The sequence below is a fragment of the Vigna unguiculata genome, chromosome 10 (assembly GCF_004118075.2).
Source record: "Vigna unguiculata cultivar IT97K-499-35 chromosome 10, ASM411807v1, whole genome shotgun sequence".
NCBI classification, from domain to species: domain Eukaryota; kingdom Viridiplantae; phylum Streptophyta; class Magnoliopsida; order Fabales; family Fabaceae; genus Vigna; species Vigna unguiculata.
The window spans coordinates 5,972,501-5,983,596 of record NC_040288.1 but is presented as its reverse complement, the minus strand read 5'-3'; the positions used below and the strand labels follow the sequence as shown (position 1 = coordinate 5,983,596).

Sequence of the window (11,096 nt, the reverse complement as noted above, 5' to 3'; positions counted from 1 at the left end):
GTTTGATTAGTAATGGCCATGGGTTGAGAAAATATTTTGGAAGTAGCATAGAATGGAGTTATATCTTTTTCTGAAGTAGTTGAAAAATTTATCTACGCCAGTAGATGACCGAACGTAACTCTAGTACCACTGAGATAGTATTTTGAGGTTGTGAAAAATAGTTGATGAGATAGAGAAAATTGTGGAGATAGTATAATGTAGAAGTAGTAGTTGGAAGTAGTATGTTATCTAGTTGTGAGTGGTGTATTAGATGTTGTCTTACTTCTTGTCTTACATCAAATGGTTGAGTGCATGGGTATTTATAGACCCATAAACTATTCTAGAAAATACTAGCCACAACTTGTGTGAAATATTCTAGATTTTTACCTATGTAGAATGTTCGTGATATTTTCTTCTTATCTTAGGTTTTTTTACTTTGTTCTAGAATTTCATTACATTTTAATACTTTTATCTTAAGATTTTCTAGATTTTTCTAAAATTTGCATTACAATTTATAATAATAAGACACTAAGTATGAAAAAAAGCAAGACAAAGTATATATTTTGTCACCCATTTTCAATTTCAAGTTATTGTTGTCAAATACGATATTTTCTAGGAAGACTTCACTCACAACAATGTGATGACTTTGGTTTTTTCTCCAACTTATTGGTGCAGGTAACCACCGATTTTGGAAATGGAAAGTCATTTTAGGTAATTTTATCTTTTTATATCCCTAAATTCCACCATTATAGTACATCTATTACAAAATCGTAATACTTGATCATGTCATCTCCTTTATTGATGAATCCAACACATATATTTTGTTAATTAAAAAACTAGAAAAATAATTTAAGAAATTCTGTCCTTTAGAATAAGCTTTTAGTTCTTAAAAAAATAAACAATTTGTTTGAAAATTGTTTTGTTAAAATAGTTTTCAAAAACTGTAAAAGCTAAAATATAAAAGCTGATTAAATGTTTTCTTCGTTTTTAGTTTTGTTTTTCCTCAATCTGTGGTCTAAACTTGCTCTATTCCTCTCAAAATTTAAAGAACGAGACAGAATTCTCCTCACTTTTAGATCTCTTTTTTATTTTTTTCATCTATAAAACAGTTTTTAAATTCGTTATCATACAATTTTTTGTCAAAATTGATTATAAAACAGTTTTGAAAAGCTAAAAAAGAAACAAAAATCAAGCAAGATTCTTAACGTGTTACGTCTCAGTATCAAATTGTAACAAAAATCTTTGCGTTACTAGGTAAAAGAATAGGCATATAATTTATAGTCAAACATATTCACAAAAAACTTTTGTTCTTAATGCAGAAACACAAAAATGCACAAACAAATACAAATCATCGTAACTATAAACTTTTACTTTCATATATACTTAGAGAGAAAAGGAGAGGGGAGAGTGACCAAGTATGGAAAGATGAGAATGACCGAAGAAAATAATAAAAAGAATGAGTTATCCAGATGAGTCCGGATGACAAACAAATATTTAAACATCTAAACTATTCAAAAGATTATCGAACAACTTATAATCTTTAAAAAATAAAAATATGAATTTATATAATTAGAAGTTATAAATAATTATAATAAAAATTTATAAATGTAACAAAAAAACTAATAAAGTGTTGTTGGTAGGTTATGAGTCAATTCATCTTCAATCCGACTCGAACCAACTGGTTAAATGAGATGAGTTCTTCAACCAACGTATAAGAAAGAAAAACTAAATGTTTTTCAATCCAATCCTCGTCACGGGTTCAAGTTAGGTTGGCTTATAAATTAAAATTAATTTTGACATTTCTATATAAAGAAAATAAGGATGAGAAGATTTATATAAAAAGTAAATGAAAAAAATTGTGAACAAGGAGATTTTTGTTTTCTTTAAATCTAGTTTTTTAGATTAAAAATAATCTATCATTTCCATTAGTTATTCTAAAGACACACAAATTCATAAATATAAATTAGTATTTGCTTAGCATACGCTTAATAATTTGCTTAGCATACACACAAATTAGTATTTGCCATTCATAAATCTGTATAAAATAATTTTTCTTATTAAAAATATTAGGTGTCATCATGAAATTTATATATATGACAGTGACATAATTAGTTATTTATTAAAAAGATAAGTTATTTTATACTTTCTAACTTTTGTAAAAAATTTACATTTTTGCGTCACAGAGTCAATTAAGCTGACTCTATTGTCGTCCAACATTAAGTATACTCTAATAAAATTGATTAATCCGACATTAATCCAATACTCACACAAATATTTATTTGTTAAAAAGACTTTAAAATAATTTTGTTTTTTAATTTTTTTAACTTAACTATTTACTCGCATTAGAAATGCTAAACGAACTCCAATAATATTTGAAAACTAATTTTATCTTTTCTTGGAATTAATTCATAAGAAATAACATTATATTATGCCTCTTATTAATTTAGGTTTAGATTCTTGAATTCATATTAATTAAATTCGTAAAAAGTGAATTCCCAAGTTAAATGAGTGTTGATTATTTCTTAACTCTAAAATCCCCTTCTTTATATGTTAACAGGTGTTATATGTGCAATATTGGGAGGATTCATGATATGCATCATAATTTTTTATTTTCGATACAAGTCATTAACTCCACTGGTAAATCTTTGTTGGACTACAAAGAGTGACCTAAATATTGAAGAATTCTTGAAAGATCACGGATCTGTAGCATTGAAAAGATACACATTTTCAGAAGTGAAGAAAATGACTAATTCCTTCAAAGTTAAACTTGGTCAAGGTGGATTTGGTGCAGTATACAAAGGAAAACTACCAACCGGATGCCCTGTGGCTGTAAAATTATTAAACGTGTCTAAAAGAAATGGTGAAGAGTTCATCAATGAGGTTGCTAGCATCAGTAGAACCTCTCATGTTAATATTGTCACACTTCAAGGATTTTGTTTGGAAGGTCGAAGGAAAGCTCTCATTTATGAGTTCATGGCTAATGGTTCCTTAGACAAGTTAATCTACAACAGCGGGCCAGAATCCATTGCATCATTGAGTTGGGAGAATTTGTATCAGATCTCAATAGGGATAGCTCGAGGGTTGGAGTACTTGCATAGGGGATGTAATACTCGAATTTTACATTTTGACATAAAACCACATAATATTCTTTTGGATGAGAATTTTTGTCCTAAGATATCAGATTTTGGGCTAGCAAAACTTTGTCCCAGGAAAGAAAGCATTATTTCCTTGTCAGATACTAGAGGAACAATGGGATATGTGGCTCCAGAAATGTGCAATAGACATTTTGGTGGAGTTTCCCATAAGTCTGATGTTTACAGCTATGGGATGATGTTGCTAGAAATGGTAGGAGGGAGGAAGAACATTAATGCTGAAGCTAGTCACACAAGTGAGATATACTTCCCATATCTGGTATATAGGAGGCTTGAGGAAGACAACAATGTAAGACCAGATCAAGTGATGACCATAGAAGAAAATGAGATTGTTAGGAGAATGACCATAGTGGGATTATGGTGTATTCAAACGTTTCCCAATGATAGACCTACAATGAGTGGAGTGGTGGAAATGTTGGAAGGCAACATCAATTCTTTGGAAATGCCACCAAAACCTTTGTTTTCTTCTCCTGCTAGATCAGTTTCATGCTCTTTCTCTGGAATTTGATTTTATTGTATTTTGGTAAAGTTTTTCTAGATTCATTGTAAAATGGATCATTAAACATATATCTCTAGTTATTTTTAGTCATTCTCGAAAGCAAATGCATCTTGTATCTATGTGTTAATCTTCCACCATATTGATTGCAAAACTAGATCAACTGTGTATGATAACTTTCTTGTACTCTGCTCAAAGTAGAAAAGAGAAAAGTTTCATGTAGGCTTGGAATGATGACTCTAAACTAATAGCAAGATTTTCAGGGAGAAAGAGGAAAAGTCTATTATTATTTCCCTTTGAATGATTTCCTTCTTCTGAACTTTTTCTCTTTCCCTCTTTCAAGAGAAAGGCCGAAAGAGGAAAAGACTATTCATTCCACCCTCATTCTTGAGCTATCACTATTTGTCGGTTCTTTGAAAAAATGTTTTGCCTTTTGTTCAATTTTTCCGAAGAATATTGTGAGTAACATAAGGAGACGGTATTTAAACTGTGGATGGCAGAAAGTTTAATTCAGTTAAGCAGAAATCAAAGTTCGGATGAGACTGGTGGCAACTACTTTAATGAACTAGTATCAAGGTTATATATATTCGGAAAAGCTCTACATATTACCAATACAAGTTTTTAAATCTAATTAATGATTTAGCCACAGTTGCATTGGGCATGAAGATCCAAAACCAAGTTCATATAATTAATGAACTGTCTTGATAAAGTTTTCCATCTGTTTTATAGCAGGGGAGAATGTTAAATATCAAGTTGCATTAATATTTAGCAAAAAATCCTAAAATCCCCTAGTGTGGCATAGGGCAGACCAAGGGTGTCAAATCCAAGGAAATCTGTTCTAAGTAGCTATTTGTGTGAGTTTTAACTATGCAAAGATTGGGGATATTTACAATGTAAAAGTGCTACCAATTATTAGAACAACTAATACTATCCTAAAGAATGTAATAAACACAATGCATGAGACTAAAATTAGTGAAGAACATGTAAACAAAAATGATGTGACAGAATGCTTGTATTCAGAGTGTGTAAAAATGCAAAGTCTACATGAAACTTGTTATGGTATTGTAGCATGCGGAAGCACAAGATCATCACAATTGAAAATTAAAGAGAAGTAAGTAAAAGAGCAAGAGAAATAACATACAAGGATTTACGTGGAAAACCTCTTTTGAATGTAAGAGGAAAAACCACGGGACGATAATGAACAAAGTTCCACTATGAAAAGAAGAGTACAAAGCTCTTGAATGGGAACAAGAATCCTCACCAAAATACACTCAGGTGTATATTACAAAATGTGTCTCTGTAAATGTTTTTCTATATTTTTTTCAAGTCATGGAGATGTTATTTATAGGCTTCAAAACTAAACCAGTTAATAGGTCATATGAAGAGTCTTCAGAAACTGCACTAGTAAATAGGCCATATGAAGAGTCTTCAAAACTGAAGCAGTAAATAGGCCATATGAAGAGTCTTCAAAACTGAACCAGTAAATAGGCCATATGAAGAGTCTTCAAAACTGAACTAGTAAATAATTAATAATTAGTGCTTAAGTAACGTGTGGTATTAGAAATTGAATGAGAACCACATATTCTAACAATCTCCACCTTAGTTCGAATTCTACAAGTGTTCATCGTCCGATAAAGCCCCAAAGGGCATTCAAATGCTGTATAGACCAACCAAGTCCAAACAATGTTCAAACTTGGTAATTGGAAGCGACTTGGTAAGCATGTCTGCTAGATTCTCAGAAGTGTGAATCTTTTCAACCATAATTTCTCCAACAACAACAACATCTCTAATAAAGTGATGTTTTATATTGATGTGTTTGGTCTTGTCGTGATAACGATCATTCTTGGTTAAATGAATAGCACTTTGGCTATCACAAAACACAGTAAGAACTTTCTGTGTTAGACCAAGTTCATTTACCAAACCTCGGAGCCAAATAGCCTCCTTCACTCCCTTTGTGGCTGAAATATCCTCTACTTTGGTTGTAGATAATGCAATAATAGATTGAAGTGTTGCTTTCCAACTGATAGCACTATTACAGAGGGTAAAGATGTAACCTGAGAGAGATCTTCTTCTATCAAGATCACCAGCATAATCTGAGTCAACATATCCTACAACATTATCAGTTGTAGCCAATTTTTTGAAAATACCAAGCAACCATGAGAAGTACCTTTTAGATACCGAAAAATCCATTTTACAGCACTCCAGTGTTTCTTGCCGGGATTATGCATATACTGGCTTACCATGCTAACAACATATGCAAGGTCTGGCCTGGTGCATATCATGGCATACATAAGACTGCCAATAGCATTAGCATAAGGAACATGTGACATGTACTCCATATCTTCCTTTGTATCTCGACAAAGATCTGAGGATAACTTGAAATGTGCAGTAAGTGGAGTAAAAACAGGTTTACAATCATTCATATTAAACCTATCAAGTACTTTCTCAATATACCTTTGTTGAGATAAAAACAATTTACCAGCTTGACGGTCCCTGCGAATCTCCATACCAAGAATTTTCTTTGCTGCACCTAATTCTTTCATTTCAAACTCATTACTTAGTTGGATTTTTAATTTCCTGATAGAAAACTTGTCACGTGATGCAATTAACATATCATCAACATATAGTAACAAGTATATGAAAGATCCATCTTGGAATGTTTGAAAATAAATACAGTCATCAAATTGACTCCTGCAGTAACCTTGCCCAATCATGAAAGAATCAAACCTCTTGTACCATTGCCTAAGTGCTTGCTTGAGGCCATATAAGGATTTCTTCAAACGACAAACAAAATGCTCCTTTGGTCTTGTATAAAATTTTTATAGAAATCAACATTAAATTTGAAAAAAATATTTCAAAGCAGTCACGATATGCACTCTTGCATGGTCATGAACAATATTCAAGCATAAACAAACATTCACGAGTTTTGACATACTATATATACCAGCAAGCTAGACTTCAAAGTCAATATAAAGAATTACAATGACCTCTTTTAAATAGTAGTTTATAGATATGTGTAAGGTGTAAAGAGAATGCAATTATTTATGATTTTAAAACTTAAAAGAGGGCTATCTGCATAATATAAAACACAACAATATCTTTTTTAAAAAAAGAAGATGCAAAGTTATAGTATGTATAATTTTAAAAATAAAATAATATAATTACAATAAAATTTCATAATTATTAGTGTAATATTTTGTTGATATGATTGAATGTGGGTGTTGGTCTGATTAATTAATGGCTAAAGTAAAGAAGGTTCGGTAATGGTCTTAACGCGCTTCCATGATTGAAAAAAAAATATATATATTAATCTTCGCGTTCTTTCAAAGGTTGTGTCGGCAAAGATCATGTATTACCATTATTAAATTCTCTTCTTCTAACAGTTGATCGCCTCATCAATTCCTTCCATAGAATTCATGTCTTCATCGTCGAAACTCCAACGGAGGTACGATGTGCTAATCAACTTTAATGGAGAAGACATCCACAGGAAATTTGTTTCTCATCTCGATTCAGCCCTCTCTACTGTTGGCTTCACCACCTTCCTTCACGAGGAGAACACAATGAAGGGAATGAACATCCAAGAACCTATTCTCAATCTCTGTCGGGTAGCAATAGTTGTTTTCACCAAAACATATTCTCAATCTTCTTGGTGTCTTAATCAGCTTCAACAAATCATTAAATGGAACGAAACTTATTGTCGACATGTTCTGCCCGTATATTACGAAATCCAGCCATCTGATGTGCGTCTTCAAAAGGGTGATTTTGGAAAAGCCCTGGAGGTAACTGCACAACAAACATTTTCCGGACACCACCAGGAGCGTGGCATGTCCAAGTGGAGCCAAGCACTCACCAAAGCTGCAAATTTCTTTGGATGGGATGAGAGCAATCACAGGTAACTCTCACTCACTCAATCAACCCTCTTTTAAGCTTAATTTAACTTTATTAATACATGACTTCTTCTATAATTGCGACTGAACATGAAGGAGCGATGCTGAACTAGTTGAGAAAATCGTTAAGAGCGTTCTTAATTTACCAATCTTGTCTGCTACTAAATTTCCAGTCGGATTACATTCCCGCGTGGAAAAAGTGATCGGAACTATCAAAAATAATTCCACCAAAGTTTGTATAATAGGGATATGTGGAGAGGGAGGATCTGGTAAAACCACCCTTGCCAGAGCCATCTACCATCAAATTCAGCTTAGATTCACGGAGAAAAGTTTCATTGAAGATATTGGACAAGTTGGCGGAATAAAAGGGGATCTTCGTTTACGAGAACAACTTCTTCTAGATATCCTAAAAACAAAGGTGGAGATACCTAGTGTTGATATGGGAAGAAGTATGATTCGGGAAAGACTATCTGGGAAAAGGATGCTCATTGTACTTGACGACGTTCCTTACTGTAGTATATTATTAGACCTATGGGATCGATTTAAATGGTTGGGTGGAGGAACTGTAGTAATCATTACAACAAGAGATGAAAGCATCCTGACGATACCTCAAGGTTATTCTGTTTTTCGAACAAAGCTAATGAATGCAAAGGAGTCCCTTGAGCTTCTTAGTTGGCACGCATTTAGGGAAGCAAAACCAAAAGAAGAATACTATGGCCTTGCGAAAAGAGTAGTTCATAATTGTGGAGGACTACCTCTAGCACTTGAAGTCATTGGAAGTACTTTATTTGAAAGGACAAAATACATATGGCATAGTGTACTGTTTAAATTAGAGAAAATTCCCCGATACAATGTTATTGAGAAACTGAAAATAAGCTTCGACAGTTTAAGCAATCAGATGGAAAGATATATATTCCTTGATGTATGTTGTTTCTTTGTTGGTAAGGGCATAGCCTATGCGACGAAGATCCTAAATGGCTGTGGAGTAGAGGCTAATAATGGAATAAGAGTTTTGATTGAGCGTAGCCTTATAAAAGTTAAGAAGAACAACAAATGTGGAATGCATCCTTTACTACAAGAAATGGGAATAACACTTAGTCGTGAAATTTCACTAAAGGAACCTGGGGAAAACAGGCGACTATGGTTTCATAAAGATGAAAAATATGTAAGCACATACATTACATGTGATTTGAAACTTCTTTTGAAAGTGTTTGCTTTCTCATGTGAAATAAATTTGTTCTTTTCATCACAGGGGACAAAAGCCATGCACTGGTTGCCATTGAATCAAGATCAAGTACAACTGGCTGTAAATTCTGAGTACCTTTTCCAGAAACTGAGATGGATCAGTTTGCATGGGTTTTCTTCAGAATACCTACACAACAAATTTTATGTGCATGATGCAATAGCGATTGATTTGAAACACAGTCTTCTTCGACTCGTTTGGAAAGAACCCCAGGTTTTATTTTTAGCCATGCTTTATTAAACACAAAGTTTAATTAAAATAAATTAGTAACTTGCAACTATTTCAGTTTTTAATTTGACTCTAATATTTGACTAAAAAGCTATCTTGGTGTAGGTTTTGAGGTCGCTAAAAGTCCTTAACCTCAGTCACTGCAAGTACTTAACAACAACTCCTGACTTTACGGGACTACAAAGTCTTGAACAACTCATTCTGAAATGTTGTCCAAGATTGCGCAAAGTACACCAATCTATTGGATGTCTCGGCAATCTTTTACTCCTAAATTTGAAAGACTGTACAAATCTAAGCAATCTCCCCAGAGGGATATACAAGTTGAAATCTCTAAAAACTCTCATTCTCTCTGGTTGTTCAAAGATTGACCTAATGGAAAAAGATACAGCGGAGATGGAATCCTTGATAACTCTGATCGCTGAAAATACAGCTGTAAAAGAACTACCTATTTCTATTGTAAGCTCAAAAAGCATTGGATACATATCCCTAGGTCGATTCGAGAGATTGTCACCAAATATTTTTCCTTCTGTTATTCGGTCTTGGATATCGCCAACAATGAATCCCATATCTTACATGCACTCGTTTTGCATGGATATAGAGGACAATAATTGGGATGATATTGCACCATTGCTTAGCACCCTTAGAAATCTTCGAAGTGTTTTGGTGTAATGTGACACCGAGTTTCGACTAGCTAAACAAGTAAAAGATATTCTGGTTGAATATTTTGCTAATATTACAGAATCAGGAATTTCAAAGCGTCACGTCAAGTCTTCTTTGATTGGTGTCGGAGGATACAATGCATTATTCAATACTGTCAGCCATAGCATATCTGAGGTTCTTTTCTATATTTTCCTTTGTTTATTACCTTCACTATCATTTTAGCTATTTATTAAGAGAACATTAAATAATCCTAATGAAGTATCTAACTAAAATTACAATGATAAATTTTAGCATTCTTCGCTTCTACTGTCACACAACCTCGTCAAGAAGCTTTTGAATTTAATAATCAACTAACCAAGTGATTTTGCTTTTATTTCCACACTTTCTTACTTCCGTTGCTTCATCATTGTATTTTCAATCATCGTAAATATACAAAAAAGAGTGGAAAACAAAAATGCATTCTAAATCCCTAACGACATGATGGTGATGTATACATAACATAACTATTAATCAGATAAGTTTTTATTAATTACCATTTGTATGTTTTTGATTATAAATGTCCACTTTGTAACTTTTAATTTTAAAATAATTATTACAAAAGACAATTTTTATGTTATGGTACAGGTTTTGACAGGCAGTGAATCTGGTGATGTTTCTCTCCTACCTATTGGTGATCCTTATTGGTTGGGTCATACGGGTGAGGGACATTCTGTTTCTTTCACTGTGCCTCAAGATCGTGACATTAAGGGAATGATTCTGTGTGTTTTTTATTTATCAATCCCTAAAATCATCGAACCTGAATTTACTACTGTCTTAATTGTTAATTACACAAAGTGTAGATGCCACATACACAACCTTGGCACAATAATTTCCTTTAATGATGAAGATTGGCATAGCATAATGTCGAATTTAGGATCTGGAGATAAAGTGGAGATTTTTGTGAATTTCGGTAATGGATTGGTGGTGAAGAAGACAACAGTGTATCTGATATGTGGTGAATCACAACACTTTGAAAGAAAGTCAGAGCCAAACAAAAATTCCCTGGTTAGATTCATAAAGAAAATTGTAAGGTGACTTGTCGAAAGTCATTTATCTTCTCATGAGATGACATTAGTTATGGAATTAACTCTAGTGTCCTTCATTGCTATTTGTTTTTTCCCATCCTTTCCTTTTTTTTCTTTAGAGTATATCTTATAGTTAAGAAGTTCGTTCATGTGTAGCTTACCCTGTTTTTCACCCTTCACGTTGTGCTTGACTTTACTTCACCTGTTTATTGTATTTGTTTTTCGTATTTAGTTTTGTCAATTGCTCTCCCTTTTAGCATATATTATCTAATTAAGAAATCCCCATAAAAAAAAAGAGGCTTGCATTATGAAATAAAGATAGATGTTAGTCGATAGGCAGTCTCTGTTTTCGTTCCAACTTTTATTAAATATTAAACGAAACATATT

At 32.9% G+C, this 11,096-nt stretch overlaps 2 protein-coding genes across 3 annotated transcripts; both read left to right on the top strand.

The window, feature by feature from the left end:
- Positions 1 to 657: 657 nt before the first annotated feature.
- LOC114165081 (LEAF RUST 10 DISEASE-RESISTANCE LOCUS RECEPTOR-LIKE PROTEIN KINASE-like 2.4) lies at positions 658 to 3,801 on the top strand. The gene is made up of 2 exons (XM_028049734.1): positions 658 to 690; positions 2,537 to 3,801. The coding sequence occupies exon 2, from the start codon at positions 2,566 to 2,568 to the stop codon at positions 3,637 to 3,639; it is 1,074 nt and encodes a 357-aa protein (XP_027905535.1). The 5' UTR covers positions 658 to 690; positions 2,537 to 2,565; the 3' UTR covers positions 3,640 to 3,801.
- A 3,144-nt stretch (positions 3,802 to 6,945) lies between these two features.
- On the top strand, positions 6,946 to 10,852 carry LOC114167063 (TMV resistance protein N-like). 2 transcript variants are annotated; one of them, XR_003600096.1, is made up of 5 exons: positions 6,947 to 7,519; positions 7,611 to 8,679; positions 8,767 to 8,970; positions 9,091 to 9,819; positions 10,270 to 10,852. XR_003600096.1 is itself a non-coding variant. In XM_028051985.1 (4 exons), exons 1-4 carry the CDS (start codon positions 7,044 to 7,046, stop codon positions 9,652 to 9,654), a joined length of 2,313 nt encoding a protein of 770 aa, XP_027907786.1. In that variant the 5' UTR covers positions 6,946 to 7,043; the 3' UTR covers positions 9,655 to 10,149. The 2 variants fall into 2 exon arrangements, 1 of the variants encoding a protein (XP_027907786.1); XM_028051985.1 differs by lacking the exon at positions 10,270 to 10,852 and having other exon boundaries at positions 6,946 to 7,519; positions 9,091 to 10,149.
- The last annotated feature ends 244 nt before the right edge of the window (positions 10,853 to 11,096 follow it).